At 46.2% G+C, this 26046-nt stretch overlaps 1 protein-coding gene across 2 annotated transcripts in view; it reads right to left on the bottom strand.

Moving 5' to 3' along the window:
* The window catches only part of NUP107 (nucleoporin 107), a 528088-nt gene that overhangs the window by 246258 nt on the left and 255784 nt on the right, over window positions 1-26046 (bottom strand). For both annotated transcript variants that reach the window (XM_085653472.1, XM_085653473.1), the window contains exon 19: window positions 12092-12210. In XM_085653472.1, coding sequence (XP_085509598.1) covers window positions 12092-12210 — 119 coding nt within the window. The remainder of the gene's footprint in view (window positions 1-12091; window positions 12211-26046) is intronic.

The following is a 26046-nucleotide window of genomic DNA, read 5'->3' as shown; positions in this document are numbered from 1 at the left end:
GGGTTCCTGTATGGTGAATGCTTGTATTTCACCAACCCTTCTAAGGGAAGTGATAGCTACAAGGAAAGCTGTTTTCCAGGTGAGAAACTGTAGCTCACATTTGTGCATTGGTTCGAAGGGCGGACCCATTAGTCGTGTAAGAACTAAATTTAGATTCCATACAGGGGAAGGTGGTGCCCTGGGAGGAATTACTCGTTTAAGGCCTTCCATGAAGGCTTTAATAGCGGGCACTCTGAAGAGTGATAAATGCTGCCTGTTTTGTAGATAAGCAGCGATCGCTGCTAGGTGTAGGCGTATGGATGAATATGCCAGGTTACACCTGTGAAGATGGAGTAGATAGCATATGATGTGCTGTATGGATGCATCTAGAGGGTTGATTGTATTGTTACGGCAGTAAATTACAAATCTTTTCCACTTTGCGGCATAGCATGCTCTAGTGGTAGGACGTCTGGCTTCCATGATGATGTTCATACAATCAGGGGGAAGGTTAAGGTATCCGAATTCTAGGATTTCAGGAGCCAGATCGCCAGGTTGAGCTGAGCTGGGTCCGGGTGCCTGATTTCTCCATGGTTCTGGGTTAGGAGGCATGGGGATAGATGCAGTTTTTGATGTGGTACCACTGACAGTTGTAGTAGCGTGGTGTACCACGGCTGCCTGGCCCACGTCGGAGCTACCAGAATGAGTGTGAGTGAGTGCTGTTGTAGCTTCCTGACCACTAATGGAATTAGTGGGAGAGGTGGAAAGGCGTATGCAAATCTGCCTGACCAGTTCATCCATATCGCATTGCCCTTGGACAATGGGTGTGGGTATCTGGCGGCGAAGTTTGGGCATTTTTTGTTTTCGTGGGTGGCGAAGAGGTCTATCTGAGGATGCCCCCACTGTTGGAAGAATGGGTGAAGAACTTGTGGATGCAGTTCCCATTCGTGTATTTGTTGCGTTTGTCTGCTGAGCAGATCTGCCATGGTGTTTTGTACGCCTGGAACGTGCTGTGCCAGGAGAAAGATGTTTTGAGGAATTGCCCATCTCCATATGCTCTGGGCTAAGCGGGAGAGCTGGGGAGAGTGTGTCCCCCCCTGTTTTTGGATATAATACATTGCAGTCATATTGTCTGTGCGAATGAGGACTGCTTTGCCCGAAATCTGTTTTTGGAAAGATTTTAGGGCTAGAAAGATCGCCAAGAGCTCCAGATGGTTGATGTGGAGCGATTTTTGCTGTGGCGTCCATAGACCTTGCATGGTGAGGTGTAGAAGGTGCGCTCCCCAGCCGGAGAGCGATGCATCCGCTGTTAGAGTCACTTGAGGAACCGGGTCCAGGAACGGCCGCCCTTTGGAAAGGTTTGTGGTGTTCCACCACTGCAGAGAGTGATGTGTGCGGCCGTCCACCAACACCAGATCCGTCAGCTGACCCTGGGCCTGGTTCCACTGTTGTGCTAGGCACTCTTGAAGTGGACGCATGTGGAGTCTTGCATGGGGCACTATGAAAATGCAAGACGCCATCATTCCTATGAGCTTCATAAACACTCTTGCTGGAAGAGAGTGCTGAGGAAGGAATGTTTTGCGTAAGGCTTGAATGCTTGTGATTCTGGCTGAGTTTGGATAGGCAATACCCTTGGAGGTGTCTATAGTGGCCCCGAGGTATTGCTTTGTGTGAGATGGTATGAGGTGGGACTTTTGGTAGTTCACCGTGAAGCCTAGCTGGTGGAGCAGTTGGATGGTGCTGTTTGTATGCTGCACACATTGGTCGTAGGACGCGGCTTTTATTAGCCAGTCGTCTAGGTAAGGGAAGACGTGAATATGTTGACGTCTGAGGTGTGCTGCTACTACTGCTAGGCATTTGGTAAACACCCGTGGTGCGGTGGTGACCCCGAAGGGGAGAACCGTGAATTGGTAATGTTGCCCGTCCACCACGAACCTGAGGTATTTCCTGTGAGAGGGGTGTATTGGAATGTGAAAGTATGCGTCTTTCAGATCCAAGGTTGTGAGAAAGTCTCCCTGGCAGAGGAGTGGGAGGACTTGTTGTAGAGTGACCATGTGAAAATGGTCTGAGTGTATGTAGGCATTTAGAGGCCGGAGGTCCAGAATGGGTCTGAGGGTCTCGTCTCTCTTTGGTATTAAGAAATATAGAGAGTAGACCCCTAGATTTCGTTGGTTGACGGGGACCTGCTCTATAGCATGTTTTTGCAGGAGTGAAAGTACCTCTTGTTTGAGCAGTGTGGAATGTTCTTGAGACATTGGACGGTGCCTTGGTGGGATATTGGGTGGGGTAGATGTTAGCTCTAGACAGTACCCTGACCGAATAATTTGGGTCACCCATTTGTCCGATGTTATGGACTCCCATACGTGGATAAAGTTTTGTAGTCTGCCCCTGACCGGAGTGGAATGGTCTGGGGGGAGCGGAGGGGAGTCATTGTGCGGGGGGGGTGGCAGAACGGGTGTTGTTGGTTTTGCCCCTGCCCTTATTGTTGTTACCCCTGTAACCACCTCTCTGATTGCCCTTTGAAAAGGTATTTTGAGGAGGGGACTTGTAGGAGGAAGAGGCGTTATCGGTGGAGGAGCCTCTACCTGTGCCACGAAAGGACGAGCGTCGAAAGGAACGTTTGGAGGCTTGTGTTTGGAGTGCCCCCATAGACTTTGCTGTGTCTGTGTCTTTCTTCATCTTTTCGAGCGCTTCGTCTACCTTTGGCCCAAAGAGTGTTTCCTGGTCAAAGGGGTGATTGAGTATGGATGCCTGGACTTCTGGTTTGAACCCTGAGATCCTGAGCCAGGCGTGGCGGCGAAGCAGGACACTGGTATTTATGGCCCTAGAAGCAGTGTCGGCTGCATCGAGGGCACACTTAATGGAGGTGTTTGTGATTAGTTTACCCTCCTGTATAAGGTCATGAGCCTTGTGCTTGTATTTTTCTGGAAGGTGCTGCATAAGAGCCTCTAGTTCGTCATAGTGTGCTCTATCATATCGCGCAAGCAGTGCTTGTGTGTTTGCAATGCGCCACATGTTTGCAGCTTGGGAGGCGGTGCGTTTACCAGACGCGTCCAGAAGTTTAGATTCTTTGTCTGGCGGTGGGGCATCTCCTGAGGATTGGGAGTTAGCCCGCTTTCTCGCTGTGGAGACAACTAGGGAATCTAGGGGAGCAGGGCCCTTGATGTAAGCAGGGTCTGTGGGTGCCGCCTTGTACTTCTTCTCTATTCTAGGGTTCAGTACTCTGGCTCTGACAGGGTCTTTGAACACCTCTGTAGCGTGCTTGGTGACACCCTTAAGCATGGGTAAAATGGAAGTAGATTTGTCTTGTATATCAAATGTATCCAGTAGGAAGTCTTCTTCTACTGGTTCACTGTGCATGTCCACCCCATGGTAGTGTGCTGCTCTCTGCACTAAATGATGAAACCCTAAGGAGTCCTCTGGAGGAGACGGCCTTGATGGGTATAGGTCGTCCTGAGGTACATTGGGTATATCAGGGTTATTGTAATCCTCCCATGGATCTGGGGTCCCTGGTGGAGTGGGATCCATTGGGGGGTCCGCCGGGTAATTGTCCGGATCCCCATCATCTGGATCTGGGGATGGGGCCGGATCGTAGTGAGGTAAAGGTGGCGGGGACCTGTGAGGTGGAGGCGGTGGAGGAGGTGTGGGTAGGGGAGGCGGTGGTGGGGAGGGCACTCTGAGGGGAGAAGTAGCAGAGTCCTTCCTTTTGGGTGGAGGAGGAGGAGCCGGAGCATCAAGGCGTCTTTTCTTGGTAGTTAAAGTCAAAAGCCCAGTCTTTGGATCTTTGGACAAAGTCTTTTGTAAAGGGTCTGGTGTAAACAGAGCCAACGGTGTCGAGTCGTCTGTCGGCACCGGTGATTTCGGAACCGGGGGTTTCGATGGTCTGTGCGCGCCATGCTTTTTTGGGGTCTCCGGGTGTTTCGGCGTTGAATGATGTTTCGGCGCCGGAGCGTCGGTGCCGACAGATTTGTGTTTGTGTTTGGTCGGCACCGAGTGTCCAGGCTTCGGCACCGGTGGTTTCGGAGTCGAGCTGGATTTTGCAGTCTTCGGTGCCGGATGCTGTTTTTCGGCACCGGGTGTCGGCTGGCTCGATCCCGAGCTGCCATGAGACTTTGGGTGCTTCGACACCGGGCCCGAAGGTGGGGTGATCGAAGTTTTGGTTTTGGTTTTGCCCAGGCCGGCAGGCGAGGGAGTAACCTGAGTCTCTTTGGTTTTCGGCGCGGGGGTGGGAGGGGGCATAGTACTCACGGCCCGCTGCGCTGGTGTAACGTCCTCCACGTCGGAGTCGTCGGCCTCGGAAGCGCTGACGACGTCTTCCTCCTGCTCGGTGTGTGTTTGCCCCGAAGCTTCGGCGTCGTCTCCGAAGATGTCCGGTGGAGCTGCCGAGGATGAGTGCGCCATGGTGCGTCGAGCTCTTCGATCTCGGATGGTCTTCTTCGATCGAAAAGACTTGCAGGCGGGGCAGTCTCTAGCCTCGTGTTCCGGAGAGAGGCAAAGGTTACACACCTGATGGAGGTCGGTGTGGGGAAATTTAGACCCACATTTTGGGCACTTTTTGAACGGAGTCCTTTCCATCGGCCGGGACCGGAGTCGCGGAGGGCCCGAAGGCCGGTGTCGATGCACGGGATGGAGAAAAGTGCCGCTTCGAGAGATGAAGATGATGAAGTAACTCGAAGAATCAAGGATTTTCCGTCGAGGCTGGAACCGTAGAAGTTCGAAGACGGAGCACGAAGTATCACATCCGAGCCCGATGGCGGAAAAAAACAATCTGAGGATGGAGCCGAAGCCCATGCGCAGTACGGACCGAAGGAGGAGTCACCAAACTCGTGACTTCCAAAGACTGTCCAAGAAGAAAAACAAACTGCAAACATCCGGGCCCAACACCAGATGGCGACCTATGCTAAGTGTACAATCTGCAGCTCATATGCCTCGAACATTAGGGATTTGGTACGTTTTTCTATCATCACAGAGCACCTTCCAACCAAGAAGCAATATTCCCTTCGGGCACAAGTTAGTCACTTTGTGGTGTGGTGGTGAAACTAGTACTGACCATGAGAACATGCCTTACTAAGCCCAATGTCCTTTTCTCCTCACGGCAACACTGGTGGAGCTCAAAAAGAAGCCCCATCATACGGCGGTTCACCACTACTGGAGAGTTGTAAAACAATCTACCTAATAAAAGTCTGCTTACTAAAAACACCTCTGTAGTCCGGTCCAGTCCATCCTCCTGTTACAGGGACCCTCTAGGGAAGAGCTGTGCCAAGGACAGAGGACATGTCCTACTCTTGAAAGCCTGAGAAAGCAAGCTGTTGCACAGGAAAAGGGAGATGTCATTAGCTCCCACAGGACCTATTGGAAGGAGGGACCCCTGTACACTGAGGCCACAGACCCCAAATCAGGAGCGGTAGTGCCTCAGCAATATAGAGAGTTTATAATCTTATTGACCCATGACATCCCTCTAACTGGGCATCTTGGCCAGAGCAAGACCTCTTTTTGGTCCACGATATAAAGAGTCAGCTTCCTACACTTCTCTTTTGTAAAGAACTTACAGGTGCATTAATTAAATTCACCACCTCGTATTCATTTCCCTTCAATTAAGGGGACTTTAACTTATGTGTGCACAAGTAAGATGAGCCCAAAGTACCCAATTTTACTACTCCACTCACCTTTTGAATAATGCATCAATATGCAAAGAATGCTATGCACAGTACACATATTATACCTGATAACTGGGCCTGAAAATTGTCTATTTAATCTGCAGATAATTCCCTTAGCATGGTCAGGCCACTATCTATTCACACAGCAAGTAGACAATTTTGCTGCATTGAAACGGTTTCCTTCCACCATCAGACTGTCGCACCATTTTCTTTCTTTTTTTTTGTTAATTGCCATTTTGACAGACAATACATAGTATAAATCAGGATTGCTCAACTATATAGCATAAACAATTACATTTAAAGAACATAACAAGTCAAGACAGAGGCATCTAGTCAATTGCGAAAAATGCAAGCACCAAGGACGTAGGAGGAATCAATACATTGGCCGGTTGTGTACATGATGGAAGACTGGAATCGGGAAATCATCGGTGACGCAATAAAGTGTGATATAGACAAAAGGTGGTGCGTAGCCCACAGGAAGATGTGAGTTAGAAGGCTGTTAATGGACCGCATCGGAGGCCCCCGAGGTTTGTGTAGTGTCGGTGCTCCGAGAGGATAGCCAAGCAAGGAAAGGACTCCAAATGTCTTTAGATCGAGATGTCTGGGGCAGGAGTTCCCAATATATACTAAGATGTTCTTGGCAGAATCTGGCATCCAGAACCCAGAGTTTGGTAGTGGGTGGGCTTAGTTTACCCCAGTGCATGGCAATCCGGCGTTTGGCTAGTAAAAGTAACATGACATTTACATGGCTAGAAGCCTGCGACGCCCCGGTATAACGTCTTGTACGAGGCCTAAAAGATATAATTGAGGGGTCGGGGACAGCTGTGTATCAAGAATCTCATTGATAAAGTTGGGAATCTTGGTCCAGTAACACTCAACACCGGGACAACTCCAGGCCATGCGTAAGAAGGAGGCATCCGGCGCTGCACACCTCCAACAGTTCGCCTTAGGACGGAGACCCATCCGCTGAAGTTGCACGGGTGTTCTATATATGCGATGCAAGTATTTAAAATGTATAAGGCGGATCTTATAATTGGGAGACAGCCTTTTCAGCTGTCCACAGCAAAATTTCCACTGTGCCTCTGTTAGTGGGCCAACTGTGCAAAAAGCCTGTGGGTGTATGATCAGTGAGGAACGTTGTATACTACTGTAAAGTTTGGTAATCAGTTTGTATGGGGATTTGTTCATTAACATTAGTTCCAGGGCTGGAAGTGAGGGGGGTGGGTGTGGGAACGTGTCGTGTAATGTACGGCATGTACCCCTAAGGGAATAGTATAATAGCATATTGGAAAAGTTAATAGTGCCGCCTGGCGAAGGTGTGGGTGGAGTAAAAAATGAGTCACCTGAATACAGGTCTCCCAATGCTTCCCATTCTAAGGCCCATGCAGAACTGCCTCTATCTTCCATAACAGGGATCTGTGGATTTTGTGCCAATATAATTGATGGGGCATATAGAACTGACTGATGAGCTCGGATTCGGAGTTGATCCCAGGCCCAACGGAGCGTGTCTGGCATGTGTATAATGGTTTGGCGTTGTTTGTAGGGCTGATATAAGGCAACCGTCAGTGGTGGTGGGGCAACTATATCAGTCTCTACAGCTGTGTGCGGTTGAAAAGGGGTGGGAAACATCCAATAGTGAAGGAATTGTGCTTGTGCGCAATATGAGTATAGTGCCAGATCTGGGACTCCGAGTCCGCCCTGTGCTAGTGGCAATGTAAGTATTTCCAACGCAATGCGAGGCTGCTTCCCGGTCCAGACAAGGGAGATCATCAAGGAACGTAATGTTTTCAAGAATGATTGTGTGAGCTGTAAAGGTATGTCAATCAAAAGGTATAAGAATTTAGGATACACAATCATCTTAGCTATGGCGATGCGGCCTGCCAGGGATATAAGAAGCCTAGACCAGACCGCTATTTTCCCTTCCAACCAGGTCACGGTGCAGCCGAAGTTAGCATTCCACAGTTCTTGAGTGTCGGCGCAGAGTCAGATCCCCAGATATCTTAAGGGGCCATTTGCCCATTGAATAGGGTAGTCTGGTTCAAACACGGGAAAGTTAGGAATGAGGAGTAAGCTGGATTTGGACCAGTTGATGTGTATTCCTGAAAGTCCCCCGAACCTTGTGAGCTCGCGGAGAACTGGGTCAAGGTTGTCCTGTGGGTCTCGAATGTAAAGAGCGATGTCATCGGCATATTGTGATATAATAATGTCTCTCAGCAGGATGTCAATACCTCTGGTTTTATGGTGTTGTCTGATTCTGGCGGCCAGGGGTTCCATGGAAATGGCGAACAATAGGGGTTAAAGGGGGCACTCCTGTCTAGTGCCGCACGTAATTGCGAATGGGCTGAGATCATTCCATTAGCTCGAAGTCTCGCGGTCGGCTGTGACTATAATAATTTGACCTGTGCAATAAAAAGAGGGCTGAAGTCCAGTCGAGTTAGGATAGTGAAAAGATATGGCCATTCAAGCGAGTCGAATGCCTTGCACACTGGAGTGTGGGGTCCAATTGATGCAAGTGGTAAAAAAATGTTTGCAGGTTATGGGAGGTGGAACGACCGGGGATAAAACCAGATTGATCTGGACGAGCGATAAGACGAAGCAAGGGCTGAAGCTGATTTGCGAAGAGCTTTGCATATATTTTGTTATCTATATTAAGAAGAGATAGGGGCTGGTACGAATCACATTTATTGGGAGGTTTGCCAGGTTTGAGCAATGTGGAGATAACAGTCTCCCTCGTCGACGGGGGAAGCGAGCCATTCTCCATAGATTCGGAATACATCTCCGCAAGGTGCGGCGCTAGTATATCGGCGTAGGACTTGTAGAACGTGGTGGTGAGGCCATCAAGACCTGGAGCTTTATCTAGTGGAAGACTCCTGATTACCTGCACTATGTCCTCTTTGGAGAAGGACTCGTCCAAGTATTCCCTATGGGCATTTGCGAGCCATAAAAGTTCTATTGAGTCAAGGTAAGGAATGAGGTCGGAGTCTGCGTGTTTAGCAGCGGAAGTATATAACGTGGAGTAGAATTCAGTAAGGTGTTCATGTACCTCAGCGGGGCCTCTGATTAATGTGCTGTCATCGGCTAGGATTTCTGTAACAAATGGGGAGACTGTCACACAATTTGACTCAGCTATGTGCTGAATCATTAGACCTCTATACTACAGCCTTAGAAAGTACAACAAATCCACTAGAAAAGTATAGTACTTACTGTTCAGCTACTAGAGACACTCAATTCCCATGAACTATTAAAACCCTCTTGCAAACGACCCAAATATAAGCCTGCTCCATATTTCCATAATGAACATAATTCTGTTAAAAAACCTTGAAAAAGACAGAGAGACTTGGAGACAATCTTATGACACGAAAGTCCAACTATACTATAAAGAAGCGCTCAGTAACTGCAACATCATGCTCAAAATAACCAAGAAAACAAATTTAACAGAATTTCAAATGCATCTAATACGCAAAAAAAGAAGCAATTGCCATTATAAGAGCTGTCTAATTTTACCTCGCTTCATTGACAATTAGAACTTTTGGCGATCATCTAAGCATTTATATCTGAATAGAAAAAAAACAGACTCCATTACAAGTTCTTCCTTTACTTCTGATTTAGTATCTACTGATTCAACTGCTCAATCAGCATAGTTGTCTTAGTTTCAACTTTTAGACTCCCTTGAACTGAGGTCCTTATTGAATCAATGCAAATCTGGATTGTCATTAGATATAACACATTAAGCATATCACAAAATTAGGGGCTTTTGGTCCCCCTGTCCTACAGGAGCTCTTTAGTGCTTCTTTAAAAACAGGCATAGTTCTGGACCTTCTTAAAAAAAAGACCTGGTCATTTATTTATTTAAAAAAGGCCAATCTCGACCCACTCTCAGTTTCTAACGGCCGCCCAGTTACTTTTTTTTCTGTGGGGTTGCTAAAATCATGGAGGAATGAGGAGCAAAACAACTGCACAGCTTAGGTGAATCTCAAACTATCAGATTTCCCAGGTTGCCTTCTGACAAACAGGAGCACTAAATTAGCACTTTTGGTAGTGGTGGATGATCTATGTTTGGCAGCAGATGATAATACCCCTTCAGCTTGAATTTTAATGGGTGTCTTCACTGCATTCAACACCACTGACTTATGGTATACTCCTATAACAACTTTGAAATGTTGGCAACAGTGGCTCTTTATTAAATTGGTTCACATCTTTTCTTAAAGATAGAGGTCAAAAAGTGATTTTCAGCCAAAACCAGTCCTCTTTAAAGCCTTTTGCATCTGATGTTTTCCCTGTTGTCCTACCGATTTATATGTTACCGTTAGCTGTGACAGTCCTCTCTTTTGGACTTAAGTTATGTACTTCTTTTGACCGGACAGTTATTGTTCAAATTGAGCATGAATCTCATGAATTTGTTACATGTACAGAACTGCCTGGCTGATGTCCACAAATGGATGAGCCAGCTTTGGTTTCAGATAAATATGGATAAAAACAAGATTCTTATCTCTGGTCCTAGCAACAAAGTATGGCATCCAATTTTCTGGCTTGAAATATCCAACACCTGCCAGCTGTTCTCCACAAATGGTGAAGAGTCTAGGAGTTCAGATTGATGCAGCCCTGCAAATTGATATTTAAATGCAGGCAGTAGTTTCAACATGTACTTTATATCTTGGTTTACCCTGTGTGGGCTTAGCTTAATTATGTTCAGAGAGCAGAGAAACAGCTGGCTCTGCTATTGTAGGAACAAGATTAGATTTTTGAAATAGCCTGTATCTTAATATAAAAACTATTTTAAACATCCCCAACAATTTATTTAAAACCAGGCTGCTGGACCAGCAGTTGCAGGCCCCGGGATTAGCTCCTACACTGTTGATGGAAAGTCCATTCACTGGTTTCCTATACTAGAGCGTATACCTTAAAGTCACCTGCATAGTTCATCGCACCTTGAACAGCATAACCCCAGATTTCATTACGGGATAAATCAAAAGCTATTCACGTATAAGAACTCTCCAGTCAGGTGAAGGCTTACTACTAAATTGCATAAAATACCAACTGATGGTTGATCTCTCTCTCTCTGTAAATGCTACTATGTTTTGGAATAGACTACCAAAACAGTGTCAGCTCTGTTCCAATCCTCTTGCTTTGGAAAAAAATGCAAATGTAAATTTTTCCAATCAATGATATGCATGTCTTGACCGAATCCCATTTACGTAGCCAGCACCAAGAGGCCACGTAGCCAGCACCAAGAGGCCCAACCCCCTGGTACCATATACCAGGGACTTATAGGTAATTTACCTTATGCGAACTGTAGGTGGGCCAATTAGACATATACCTTTTAAAGGGTCAGAGCACTGACACAGAGGCCAGTTTGGCAGTGACCGTGCACTTCATGAGCACACCATAACACAATAAAATATAACATAACAAATAAGTATGGTAAGAAGGAAGATGGAAGTAGACCATCAGAAAACATTTCATCCCATTTCGCCAGCCCCTACTCTACTGGAAGAAAATAATGCATTTTGAATCTTTAAGAATCGTACACTCGCCCTCCGAAGTTTAGCGTAACAGCAACCTTTGGTCCTCAACTGACTAAAGACTCTAGTTATAAAGATTAGGCTGATTGAATTAGGCGGGAGGTGGTCCAGGTCACGTCATGCATAGTTACTGAATTATCTCCAATCAAGGATGGCTTGTTCCATAGGGGGCGGGAGATGTTTAACACCTTAAAATGTGAAAGTGCAGACAACAGTTTTTCATTCAGCCATTGCACAAGACTAAGTAAAATAAATGTCACATGCAATTACTTTATCACCTAAAGGCATAATTTATAGAAGCAAGATAATCTTTGGGTGATGGTGTGCCAGTTCACAAATGGTGTACATCCATTGTGAACAATTAAATAGTAGTTATGTGAAATACCAACTGTAAGTTGGCACTAAGAGTGCAGTTATAGTCCAAAAGCCCTAATTTCAAAATAAATCACAGTTGGATCTTTTTCTGCAAAAACAATCTATGGAAGAAAAAAATACACCTGGAATTAAAAACAAGCAAAGATCATTGCTACCTATAAACTGTATATTCGGATAGTACAATCATAGGGTAAGCTAACTGATAACTGCCAGTGCTAGCTTGGCTCAGAAATATGCGTCATAAGTTGTAACACAATTTGCCCTAAGCTGCATTTTCCTATAGAATTGCACTTGCTCCTACACAAACAAGACATAAATCTCAAACTAGGCATGTATGCGCTTACAATCACTTATGCAAGCCATAATCATCCATCAGTCAAAGCCTTTTTTAGATGCAGCTGCTGCACTCGGCACACCAATACTTATGTTAGCTTAGAACTGATAAGATTAAGGAAGGGAGGGACTCGGTTAAGAAGCTTGAAAGTTTGATAACTAGCTAAGTACTACAGGAGGGTGGTTTATGTTTGCAATCACTGCCCCACAACAGCCAAGAGAACATACCTTAATCTGCACACCGAGAGTGCGGAAGAACAAAATGAGGTGAGTCATGAAGCGCAGGAGATGTCCCAGCAGCAACTTTGCTTCTCTTGAAAGCCACTCACCAAATTCATCCATTAATCCTGCAACAATCAAATTTAACAGTCACTTGATTGGCATTTAAATAACAATGGTGTGAAAATAAGATTAAAACATTAACACACTGCTAATTTGAACAATGTTTATGACCTCAGGTACCAAAAACGGGCAGAACCGTTTTCATTATCCAAGCTGCCATTGAAAACAGAGGCTTAAAGATAACCATCGATGTAATATACACCATTCCCACAATATTACCTACACAGCCAGACAGGAACCCTGAGTACTATCAGAATATTCATGTCAGAAGCATGGACTCAGCCATCCCTAGAGGTATATCCCCCTATTGTCAACACAATGCCAGTCTGCAAGTTGGTATTTAGTAACAAATCAGAAACATAACACAAAAACAACACATATTACATCTTGTGTGGGTGGAATATTATAGGTGTCACACTGAAGTGTACAAAAAAAGTGATGGATGGAATGCTTGAATTAATCTCAGCTACTGGTAATTACTCAACGCTGCATCCCAGTCTATTGTAATTTTGCACTCTATGATACCTCAGTTTGGACCCAGCCATATGGAAATCAGTCTTGACCCTGCCCCAATGGGAACAGTTCAGCCCAAACTGCCAGGTCAGGTCTTCCTGCAACCAGAACACAAATAATCCAGGACCAGTTTCACACTTTTTAGGCATTAGTGGCCTGCACTGGGCAACGTGGCAGGGAAACCGGGGAAGGATAACAAAATAAAATAAAAATCGTACCTGCATCCACGCTCTGATCTGGCTCTGAAGCTCCAATCTGGCTCCGTGCACTGCAGGCACAGGTTCCCACAATCCACTGCAAGCATGACGCTGCATGAAAGCAGCATCAGGATTGGCCTGCGCGCCGTGGCATTGCACTCCCAGGTAGATTGGGAGCTTGTGCCTGCTCTATCCAACCCAGCAACGCCGCTGGAATTGGAGAGAGCTTCAGTGCGCATGACAGTTTGGCTGTCCCGAGACGGCTGTCCAAACCGTCATGCGCACGGATTACAGTGCAAAACACTCCTCCACCAGCCTGTCTTCTCTGGCCCTGCCACCAAGCCTCGAGTCCGACAGCCAAAATAAAACGATAATAAACAAGCATTTATCATCATTTTAGTTTTCATTTTTTTGGCTGCTGGCTGGAGGGTAGGGGGAGTGGCAAAGTGGGGGTGACGTTTCTCTGCCATAGCGGATAAGCCGTTGCTCTTATTAGGGCACATCGGCATACCCGTCCCAGTTAGGGCATAACATTTAAGTATACAAAAAAAGTGATGATTGAAGCTTGGGGCCACATCCCAGTCCATTGTTATTTTGCACACCATGCTACCTCAGATTGGACATATAGGAATCAGTTTTGATCCTGCGCCAATGGGAACAGAACACCGAACTTCCAGGCCAGGTCCTCCCTGCACCAGAACTCAACCATCCCAGCACTATAGAAGTAGTCACTTGGGTTAAAACAGTACTGAAACAAGTATCAATAAACTTGGCAGAACGTCCATTACATTATGAAATTCATAACTGTGCAAACTGGGAAGCAGCACTTGAGTGAGAGCACAACAGCCACATAAGGTTTCTGTAGTCTAGGAGAGCCAGATCGAAGTCACATTCTCAGGATATCCATAAAATATGAATTTCTATGCAACAAATCTTAAAGAAATTCTGTTACATTCAGTAGTTAGCGTGACAATCAGGCATGGATTCAGGCCTTCTATATATCACTCTGTACTTTTCAAAACCCTCTTCACTTATGAGGTAATGGACATATGTTATGTTATGTTATGTTATGTTATGTTAGGGGCATTTGTATTGCGCACAGCTGCCCCAGCTAAGGGGCGTCCTGGCGCATGACAAGATAAACTTAGCCGCACCTAACAGAACAGAGGGAATAACATAACAAACGGACCAGAGTAAGATGGTTAAAAAAGCACAGTCTTTACAGCTTTTCGGAATAAAAAGAGATCTTCCAAAAGGCGAATCTCCAGCAGGAGAGAATTCCACAAGATAGCTGCTTTCACCCGAAAAGATCGACCTCCCATACGACTCAACTTGAATCTCGGGACCACTGCCAACGCTTGGCCCAACGATCTCAGAGGGCGCGACGGTACATAAAACGACAAGAGGTTAGAAAGGATTCGAGGGGCTAAACCCTTCAAGATCTTGAATGCCAGACAGAGCACTTTGAAGTGAATTCTGGCTTTCACCGGGAGCCAGTGAAGAGATCGGAGAGTGCTGGACACAGAGCAGGATCTAGGCAGGCCCACTATGGCCCTAGCTGCTGCATTTTGGACCCGTTGGAGGCGGTAAATTTCCGCCAAGTTAGCCCCTACCAAGAGTGAACTGGCGTAATCTAATCGAGAAATTATGGTTTGCTTAACAACCAACTGCCTCGTAGAGGAGTCAAAAAACTTCAAGATAGATCTTAAGCCTCGAAGAACTCCAAAACAACAGGCCGCAGTTTTCTTGGAGTGCCCCACGAAACTGAGAGCGGGTTCCAGCCATACTCCCAGGTTTCTCAGCTCCGTGACCGGAGTTGGGGCTGGCCCAAGCTCCGGTGGCCACCATCTATCTCCCCACAGGTCACGTCCCTTCCCGATAACCATAACCTCAGTTTTCTTTGCGTTGAGCTGGAGACAGTTGGCATTCATCCAGCTCGCCACCGCTCTCAGACCACTCTGGAACCTAGGGGCATCGCACTCAGCGTCCCCGCTGATAGTGACCGCTAGCTGAGTGTCGTCAGCATACGAGACCATCGTCATGCCCCACTGTCTGACGAAATCAGCCAGCGGCCTCACGTAAAGATTGAACAACGTGGGACTCAGCGAGGATCCCTGAGGCACCCCCAGGCCCAGGGGATAGAAATTGGACTGATGAGGAGGTATGGCAACGCAGAAGGAACGGTCCTCAAGGAAGGAGCGGAACCACTGTAAGGCAACACCGCCAATGCCCAACTCCTCCAGGCGACGCAAAAGGATAGGATGTGAGACAGTATCAAAGGCGGCGCTTAGGTCTAATAATATTAGCGCCGCCGTCTGTCCCAAATCCACCAGCCCACGAAGATGGTCAACCATAACCAGAAGAGCTGTCTCCGTACTATGCCCAGCACGAAATCCCTGCTGGGTGTCATCCAAGATGTTAGCACGGGTAATATAATCAGAGAGAGCCTGGTTGACATGGGCCTCCATAACTTTTGCCGGCCAGGGAAGTAAGGAAATAGGCCGGTAATTATCCGGCCTCGAAGGATCCAATGAAGGCTTCTTCAAAATAGGAGAAACCACCGCCTGCTTCCATTTGACTGGAACCATGCCCGTCATCAGTGAAGTGTTAATGAAGGATCGCAAAAGAGGGCGTCCTACAAAGCAATGATCTCTAAAGACGACAGGTTTTAATGGGTCCAGAGGTGAGCCCGACTTAATTTTTAGGGTCACCCTGTCAAATTCCTCAGAGGAAAGCAAAGGAAGCGACTCCATTATAGGACGACCCAGTATCGTCACCAGAGGCCCCAAAGGTGGACTCAAATCAGAAAACGACCGGTAAATGGCTTGCACCTTCTCCAAAAAGAAGGATGCCAAAACCTCGCAATGTGAAGTGGAGGCCAATACCGGGGAAGAAGTTCTTTTGGCCAAAAGATCCTTAAGGGCCTTGAAAATTGATATGTGGGAAAACGAACATCTACCCTCATATAACCAGTGCTGGCAGTCAAAGCTTGGAGTCTGAGTGATAAGGACAAATACAAATAATCTGGTTGAGCTGAAGAAGCAATTTCTACATTAAAAAGACTGGTGTTAAAAAAACAGGCAGAACAGAAACAAGTTATGAGCGTCAAACAACTATCCTCTTAAATAGGAGTTTCTTCCACTCCTTTCTTTCACCACAAATAAACACAATCACTAACCCTATTGGCCACAGACTGATATCTGATTTGCTACAGAACTATTTAGAAGTCTTCTGCAAGCATCCTCCCTGAGCCCGACCCTTTTCAACACATACATGATCAATCTAGCCAGCATCATCCAGTCTCACAACATCAACATCCTCTCCTACAGAAACAGCAAGCAACTCATACACTCACTCAGAGTCCCAGTACCCAGATCAAGTTCAGTGACTAACATAGCCCACTGGATGAAGCCCAACTGTCTGAAGCTGAACACCAACAAGACCAAAACCATGATCTTTGGGAAGAGCACTTCAATGTGGGACCTGGTGGCCATCAGAGCTAGGACGAACACCCTCGCCACTCGCGCCAAGAACCTCAAGCAGAAAACTTGACATGATCGCCCATGAAACACTGTCACCCCTCATGCTTCCATACCCTGAAGATTTACAAATGGCTCTCAATCAGCACCCGAAAAACACCATACACGCACTTGTTGCAAACAAGCTGAACTGCGGGAACAACTTGTATGCCGGGATAAAAAACACAACAATCACCAAAAGGCTGCAGATCATTCAGACCTCGGCGGCCAAAATCACTCACTCTCAATCTCCCATGCCACCACACCTGAAGAGCTCCACTGGCTCCCTATATAGGGAAGAGCACAATTCAAACTCCTCAATCACACTTTCAAGGCACTACATAGCGCTGGCCCAGCATACCTCAAACAACGTAACTGCTTTCACAAACTTTCCAGAAACCAAAGCTCTCCCGGACTCCTACTTCAACACATTCTTCTACATACGGAAAAACAGATCCAGTCATCGAGCCTTCTCCTATATCTTCCTTTGATGTGCAACAACCTGCTGCTACCCATAAGAGCCTGCACTCCTCATTTCTTTAAGTCCACAAGGAACTAAAAGACCAGGCTTTTCAAGTAGTCCTACTGCACCCTAGGTGTGGCTAGACTCACACCTGCTAAGTGCCAGGATACCCTCCAGGGTGATAGTGCACTTTACAAATCTACATAACAGAGAGCACATCTGTCTTTGACCAGGTGATTCATCTGCTGCTGACCTTTTAGTGGCTTATTGTATTATATGGAGACAGCAGAGAGGTCCTTGGATGCCAATCTTGTGCCGATGATTGATGAGGATAGGGTGGGAGACTGTCAAATGTTGCAGAGAGATCCAGGAGAATGAGGGCTGTCGTGTCTCCTCTGTCAGTAATCATGCAGATGTTGTCTGTGGCAGCGATGATTGCTGTTTATGTACTGTGGTTGGGCCTGAATCTGGACTGCACAACGTCGAGGAGCTGGTGGTTGCCGAGGTGGTCAGTGAGGCATAGGTTGATTAGTATCTCACAGATCTCTGCTATGGGTATGGCAGGAGGGAGATGGATCTGTATTTAGAAAGCGGGGCAGGGTTAGTGAATGGTTTAAGTAAGGGCATGATGGTGACAGTTTTCAAGGTGTCCAGGGATGTGATTGAGTCGATGGAGGGGTTGAGGATGGGTGCTTGTGCTTCCCTGATCGGTGGGCGTGGTCAGGCAAAGGTCACATGGGGCATACGAGTGGATAGGCTTCATGGTAGCAGTGATATTGACAGTGGTGACCGCGGGATCATTCTTCTGTCGTGATGGGAAGGTGAATTGTGACGGTGACAGGGTCCAGTTCTGTATCTGCTGGTGGTAGCGTCTTAGGGAGAATTTGAAGATGCCTTTATCTGAGGTGTCTTGGAATTCCAATTCCTTTCTTAGTTTTTCTCATCACATTAACAAGAGTGGCACAATAAAGATACAAAAACCAACCATCACGCAGGGCGAGAATATCAATAAAGTAAAATGCAATCCCATAACCCATCCACAAACCAGATCCCCATTAAAGCAGTTAATGAGTAATAATACAAACGAGAGGCAAAGAAGAACAGAACACAACCATTGAAAGAGGGAAAGGAAAAGGAAAAAGAAAGCACACACCCGTAATGAAGAGGGCAGATGGTATGATAAAACACCCACACAAAAGGAAGTAAAATATGAATACCTGCTATTGCATACCTCCTATAATGCGGGTCAATATTATAAGGGGTTGAAGACTGGGGGACTTCAAGGGAAAGGGAATAAAGAACGGAACACAGGAATCTACAAGGGACATGAAGCAGAACAGGATATCCCCTAGGTACCTAGGATATATGGGTGAGTTTGGCATATCAATTTTTTAAGCAAAGAGCCCCACATTTCTTGATAAATCTGCAATTTGTCATTTAGCTTATAAATTAGGTGTTGAAAACTTGCCATGTCATAAGTTATCCAACCGGTCCTGGAAAGTGGGTATTAGAGTCGATTTCCAAAGTCACAGAATCACCAATTTAGCTACCCCTGGGCAATGGAAAGACATCTATTAACATGTTGGGTCACTGAAGGTAGGTCAGAAATGTCATGCAAGAGCACTATCTGGGCAGACAAAGATCCATCTACCCTAAGGCCTTTTCTCATATCATCCCAACTTGCGACCAGAATGGCTTCAGTCAATTACATTCCCATAAAATATAGCCTATCATGCAGTCCGAAAGGCCACATCTCCAACAGCGGGAGTGCACACTGAGAGGGGCAGGGGCATTGTATAACCTTGCTGCAGACCAGTGCCAGTGGTGAAGAATCTTAAAAAAAACACCTCAATTTAAGACGCACTTCCCGTAATCCTTTATTATAATCCGCCAGTAAAGAATCCTAGTCATCATCCAGGAATTGTATGTTATGACGAGATTCACAGCCGATGTGGGAGCAGCAAAACAGCGATCCAACAGTGTGACATACAATCCTGAGATAGTCCCCCCCGAGATTTTTTCCAGGTGGGGATATACTGAATAATGTGTGATCTGGGGAAGGCAGTATGCGTGTTCTCCAGGTCATGCACTAGGACATGAGAAAATTGATTGTATCTCCATAACTGGGAGGGTGGAAATAGCAAATTCCCGTCTCAAGTCGGGGAACGATTTGATTAAGTCATTAGAAATAACGTCCACAATTTGGTAAATAACATGATTAATCCAGATGGGCCAATGAATTTCATCCCCACCAACAGTTATGGTTGCATTGTGCCACAATGGAGCATTAGAGTGAATGGGACTCAGGACTTGCACCAGCCTGTGGGCCATGCACTGAATATTGAGAGGTGTGTATTATCAGATTTACAAGAGCAAGAGCCTGACCACAGGTATCCAGGGCAATGTGACCAGGGAAGGCCTCTAAGGGCTGCAGCACTTATTGTGCCACGGTTAGAGGCCCTGTACCTTTACACTCACACGCTGCCTTTGTAGGCTGCATGTTTTGGTGCAGAACAAAGTGAAGAGTTGACAAGGCACACATCACTGTGTGCCATGCCTACAACCCACTGCCCTGGCATAGATCAGCCACCCCTCTAGCTGGGCGCACTATACCAGTGGTGAGGATACAAGTGCATGAGCCCTGTACCCCTACAGTGTCTAAGCCAATAATTAGACATTATAAGTGCAGTAATGTCATTAAGAGTATATGGTGCTGGGAGTTTGTCATTACGAACTCCACGGTACCGTAATGGCTTTACTGAAAAGTTTGGTACAAAACCTCTCAGCACATTAATACCACCCTGATTCTAGTGTGGGATTTAATGAAAAATGCATACAAAGGGCATCTTAGAGATGCCCCCTGAAAAATGACCTAAAACTAGTGTCCAGGCTGGTGGCTGCTCCAGAGCTGCCACCACCAGACATGTTTCTGGACACCTGGGTCGAGAACCTGTTGCTCTCAGGGACCTGAAACAATGCACATACTGGGACGAAGTGCCAAGCCTCCTCCCCCAGGATGGGCAGGGTCCACAGAGGTGAAGCTTTTTTTTTTTTGTAAACACTTTATTGTTCCAATAGCGCATGAGAGTTACATAGCATTGCAAGGAAGTACAAAATAGGAAATCCAAGCAGTTCCTGATAGTGATAATACAATGAGAGAAAATTATGATCCAAACGGCCAAGTCATTGTGCACATCCAATACAACAGCCAGCACCCAAAAGTTGCCGTGCCTTGCCAGGGAGTACGAATAAGCATGCCAGTTTTTCCTGATAGTGATAATACTATGAAAGGAATAGTGCTCCAAACAGTCAGAACACATGGAGGTGAAGCTTAAAAGGCTTGTCGCCTTTGTGAGGCCCTCTATCCCCTATTGGATAACACTGGGCCTAAGCACTCGGCACCTGGCAGCCCTAGTGCCGCTGAGGGTGTAACGAGAATGCATCCTTGACCCTGGGGGAACCCTTGTTCTAACCCCAGGAACTCAACCCCAAAGACTGAGTACTTACCTGGTAAACATTAACTTAATTTCTATCCATAGTGACCTATTGACTGTTCTTCTCTGAAATGTTTTCTAAGTGTGGAATTGATTTGTATTGAAACCTGAAAAGTTACAATTGTGCAAAACTGATTTACTTACCGTTTCTCTAAGAAATGTCCCAGCGTGATATCTAGGCATATCACACCGAGTAGAAAAATGCAATCTAAAAAGTAACTAAAAAGTAATCTGTACAGTAATTTCAATATCTTGACTTACCAATATTTCAAACAACTGCATTTGAACGTGCATACACTTGTAAACACTGCTTAATATTTTGCAAAGCATTTATTTCACTTACCTGTGCCAGGCTTCGCTTGGTTCTAGAAATACAATTACTTAATATTTTGATACATACAAAATTGGTCCGAGTTCAGTCTTTGAGTGTGTGACCTCATTTGCTGATTGAGTGTGTACAACAAATGCTTAACACTACCCTCTGATACAGCCTTACAGCTCGCCCACACTACCACAAACAGAGAGTAAGGTGCTATCTACTTTTACATCTGCCTACCTTTGGGATTCCACTCTGGCACACTATACCTCATTTTGGTATAGTATATACAGAGCCAGCTTCCTACACAGTATCCCCGGACAGCTGGGCAGTCCCAGAGTATTTGATAAAAGGTGCCGACCCCACCCCACACACACATCCTTCTACACTCTGTATCGACACTCCTTCCCATCTTAACCAGTGATGTACATGAGATATATGTTCTATGAAGTATCTTTACTTGGATTAGCCTAAACAGTGATGATATAGCAACCTCTCATGGGGAGGATAGCACGTCATGTCAGTCCTCCTCCTCTAGATTTGCCTAGTCCGCCTGCCAGTACTCTCGGAGGGGCTGTAGTGGGTCAGGAGAGTTGTTGATTATCTTCTGATAGGTGAGTGCAATTAAACTATGGCCTATGTATTCTGTCAGCAGTCTATCTTCGAGTGCTGAGGCCTCTGGTATTTCACCATCAACCCGGAGAACTGGCATCAGAGCGTACTGTATTTGCAAGTATCTAAATGCTTCTCTTTTAGACAGCTTGTATTCTCGTTGAAGGACGGCAAATTAGATTATTTTCCCTTTTTTTTAACAAGATTTCCTACTTTTGATATACCAATGGTGTCCCAATTGTCGAATCCCCGGTATCTGCTTAGCTTGTCCAATATATCTGCATGCCACAGGGGCGTAATCAGCGTCACTTTATTATTCGAGCCTAATTTTCTCGTGATATTCTGCCACAAGGAAACAGTTAGGGCCATTGAGCCAGTGAGATGCAGTCTACTCAGCTTTGTATATAGGGCCTCTCTGAATCCCTATTAACCACTTATCCATGTGGCAGGCGGTTCCTCCTATGTCCCATAAATCCATTTGTTGATGATCAATAGTTGTGCTGTCCAATAATACACTCAAATATTTAGTAGTGCTATCCCCCCATCGTACCATCCCAGGACCAACTTATGGGCTGCAATGTGGGGCGGTTTCCTGTCCCAGAGAAGGGTTCTGAATTCCTCGTCTATTAATTTGAAGTACGTTTCAGGGACACTGTATGGCGTATTTTGCAGGGCATACAGGAAACCGGATATTGCCATCATTTTGAATAATGCAGCTTGCCCCAGTAGGGAACACGGTAATGATCTCCAGTGTCGGAAATCGTCTTGCAGCCGAGTTGGGGGGCCCTGGAGATTCTGTTCATAGAAAAGTACCGGATTTGCAGTTACGAATATTCCTAAATACCGAAAGCCATCTGTCACTACAGTTGCTTCTCATTCCGCTGGCAGGACTTGGGCTGGCCCATGTAGTAGGTATATTACCGATTTGGACCAGTTAATGGTATATCCGGAGTACCTACCAAAGTTGGAGCAGACCTGGAGGACCCTGTTAACCGAGGGGACGCCACATATAGCAAGATGTTATCGGTGTAGAGACAAATTCTATCTTCTCAACCATCTGACCACTTTAACCCTCGAATCAAAGGATCCCCCCCCCCCAAATCCAGCTCGCCAGGGGCTCAAGAATCAGTGTGAATATAATTGGTGACAGAGGGCAACCCTGTCTTGTCCCTCGGTTTAGGGCAAGCATCTTTGATGTATGCCCGTTCACCACCAGCTGCACGAGTGGTTATGCATATAACATCCACTTGATATAGGTTTTCCCCAGATCCATTTGTTACAAAACAGTGAACATGTAGGGCCATTCGACAGTGTCAAAGGCCATATGAGCGTCTAAGGACAGTATAGCAGCACTTTCTTGGATTGTATCTTTTCTAGTGAGCACCCTAATTCAATCGCAGCAAATTAAGAGCTGTATTGCGGCCCGGCATGAATCCAGACTGATCTGGGTGTACAAGTTTGGTCACTTGGGAGTAGCTACGTCATTAATATTTTGGCCCTAATTTTGACCTCCACATTGAGCAAAGATATGGGGAAGTATGAGGCAGGGTCCTCCGCTGGTTTCCCTTTCTTATGGATCACTATTATGGAGTCCACACATTGGTCTCTGGGCAAAGGCCGGATGCATTTACTCTCAAGATACATATTGAGCAGGTGGGATGCCACTTCTGTGGCCGTCATTTTGAGGAGTTCTATTGGGAGGCCCTTCAGTCCCATTGCTTTTCCAGCTTGTATGCATAGTATGGCCACCGTTATTTCCTCAATCGTGAGGTCTACCTCGAGTGATTGTTAGTCCTCCGAGGTTAATGTCGGGACAGGTATGTCCGCCGATAGCTCCCTCGACTCCTCTATAGTGGTTGAGGCCATGGGGGGGGGGGGGGTATAGTTGTTTGAAGTAGTCTGCAAAGGCCTCTGCTATGTCTTGCGGATCCCTCCTCTATACTCCATCCTTTCCACATATCGCTGTCATCCAGCTGTCTGCCCTTTCTTGCCTGTTCAGCCATGCCAGCAGCTTACCTGCACGGTCCCCTAATTCATAAATTCTGTAGCTGTACATATTTTTTTCCCCGGGCTGCCTCAGTTGTAAACTCTCTATATTTCTGGTGCCTAAGTTATAATATTTGGTCGGCTGCATCGTCTTGCATGTGTATGGCTAATTCTTCCCTAGTTAAAATGTCATGCTCCAATTCTGCTAGTTTTTTGCACTTCTCTTTCTTATGACCCACAACAAAGGAAGGGGCCTGTCCGTTTAGCACAGTCTTGTAGGCCTCCCAGATAACTTGAGATGATTGAACTAACCCCACATTTTTAGGTAAAGCAGTTATCTGTGGCTTTCATGAGATTAGTTTTGATATGGGGGATTTTGAGGTACCAGGGGCTGATCGAGAGTGTTCTGTGAGTGGGGGTAGCACCAACCAGGTATAGGGCCAAAGGTGGGGGCATGATCCAACATGCCCCTGGCCAAATGTCTAATCTACGTGAAGTGGTGTCTTCAGCCAGTGTCAAGATATGATCTATTCGGGATCTGCTGTTAGGAGCAGCTGAGTAAAATGGTATTGTCGTGTCAGTGCCTTGCACCATACATCTACTAGGCCCAGATCTCAGGAAACAGGCCATAGTGTTTTGGGCTCCTGAATTGTTCCTGGGAGGAAATCTATCCGATTGTTCCCATAGTGTCATGTTGAAGTACACTTCAATCACTAATTCCCCCTCAGGGAGGTCCAATATTATTTTGCTCATGTCCGGTAGAACCACACTATGTAATGCCAGAGGTACGTAGACTGACATATTTACACACACTGTCTTATTAATAGAAATGGTCGAGGCCCTAGGCATTTGGCAGAGTCAATTCTACTGTTCTGTGCAAGGTGTAACACTCTGTGAATGCTTCTCTGGTGGCTTTTACCCTAATTTTCTACTCCTGCTGGGGTGGACATACTTTTTCTTTTCTGGCCCCAAAAAGCAGAATCAATCACCCAATTCTATCAGACAGGAAGGAATATGCTACTTACCAGTATGCATCTGTTCTTGGCATGTAGAGCTGCAGAGTTGTACACTTAGCATAGATCGCCATCTGGTGTTGGGCCCGGATGTTTGCAGTTTGTTTTTGTTCTTGGACAGTCTTTGGAAGTCACGAGTTTGGTGACTCCTCCTTCGGTCCGTACTGCGCATGGGCTTCGGCTCCATCCTCAGATTGTTTTTCGCCAACAGGGAAATGATGGAGCGTAGTAATAACAGTGAGAAACCCATGTGTTGTATCTAAATAAGATGTACTGGAACGGATACAGGTAGCCGGGGAGGCGGGTGGGCGTGTACAACTCTGCAGCTCTACATGCCAAGAACAGATGCATACTGGTAAGTAGCATATTCCGTTCGAGGCATATGAGCTGCAGATTGTACACTTAGCATAGATTATATAGCAGTACCCAACCCTAGCGGCGACCACCGGTATCCGTTGCAGCTGTTTGAAAAAGTGTCTTTAGTACAGCCTGGCCCACCCTAGCTTGCTGCTTGGAATGCACATCTACACAGTAGTGTTTTGTGAAGGTGTGCGGTGTAGACCATGTGGCTGCCTTGCAGATGTCATCTAAGGGTATATTCCCTAGAAAAGCCATAGAAGCCCCTAACTTTCTTGTAGAGTGGGCTTTAGGGGGAACAGATAATGTTCTCTTTGCCTTTTGATAGCAAATTTGTATGCATTTTACAATCCACCTAGCTATCCCTGATTTTGAAATGGGGTTGCCTTTATGTGGTGGAGAGAAGGAAACAAACAATTGTTTAGTCTTCCTGAAGGGTTGCGTTCTTTGTATGTAGTATAGTAACGCCCTTTTTACATCGAGTGTGTGTAAGGCCCTTTCTGCAACAGATTGGGGTTGCGAAAAGAAGACAGGTAATTCCACTGATTGATTGAGGTGGAAGGGGGAAATGACTTTGGGCAGAAACTTCGGATTTGTGCGAAGTATGACCTTGCTGTGATGCATTTGTATGTAGGGTTCCTGTATGGTGAACGCCTGTATTTCACCAACCCTTCTAAGGGAAGTGATAGCTACAAGGAAAGCTGTTTTCCAGGTGAGAAACTGTAGCTCACATTTGTGCATTGGTTCGAAGGGCGGACCCATTAGACGTGTAAGAACCAAATTTAGATTCCATACAGGGGAAGGTGGTGCCCTGGGAGGAATTACTCGTTTAAGGCCTTCCATGAAGGCTTTAATAGCGGGCACTCTGAAGAGTGATAAATGCTGCCTGTTTTGTAGATAGGCAGCGATCGCTGCTAGGTGTAGGCGTATGGATGAATATGCCAGGTTACACCTGTAAAGATGGAGCAGATAGCATATTATGTGCTGTATGGATGCATCTAGAGGGTTGATTGTATTGTTACGGCAGTAAATTACGAATCTTTTCCACTTTGCGGCATAGCATGCTCTAGTGGTAGGACGTCTGGCTTCCATGATGATGTTCATGCAATCAGGGGGAAGGTTAAGGTATCCGAATTCTAGGATTTCAGGAGCCAGATCGCCAGGTTGAGCTGAGCTGGGTCCGGGTGCCTGATTTCTCCATGGTTCTGGGTTAGGAGGCATGGGGATAGATGCAATTTTTGATGTGGTACCACTGACAGTTGTAGTAGCGTGGTGTACCACGGCTGCCTGGCCCACGTCGGAGCTACCAGAATGAGTGTGAGGGAGTGCTGTTGTAGCTTCCTGACCACTAATGGAATTAGTGGGAGAGGTG

The sequence above is a fragment of the Triturus cristatus genome, chromosome 4_1, assembly GCF_964204655.1.
Source record: "Triturus cristatus chromosome 4_1, aTriCri1.1, whole genome shotgun sequence".
NCBI lineage: Eukaryota > Metazoa > Chordata > Amphibia > Caudata > Salamandridae > Triturus > Triturus cristatus.
Note: the sequence above shows the minus strand (reverse complement) of the source record. Positions and strands in the feature narration are given on the sequence as shown.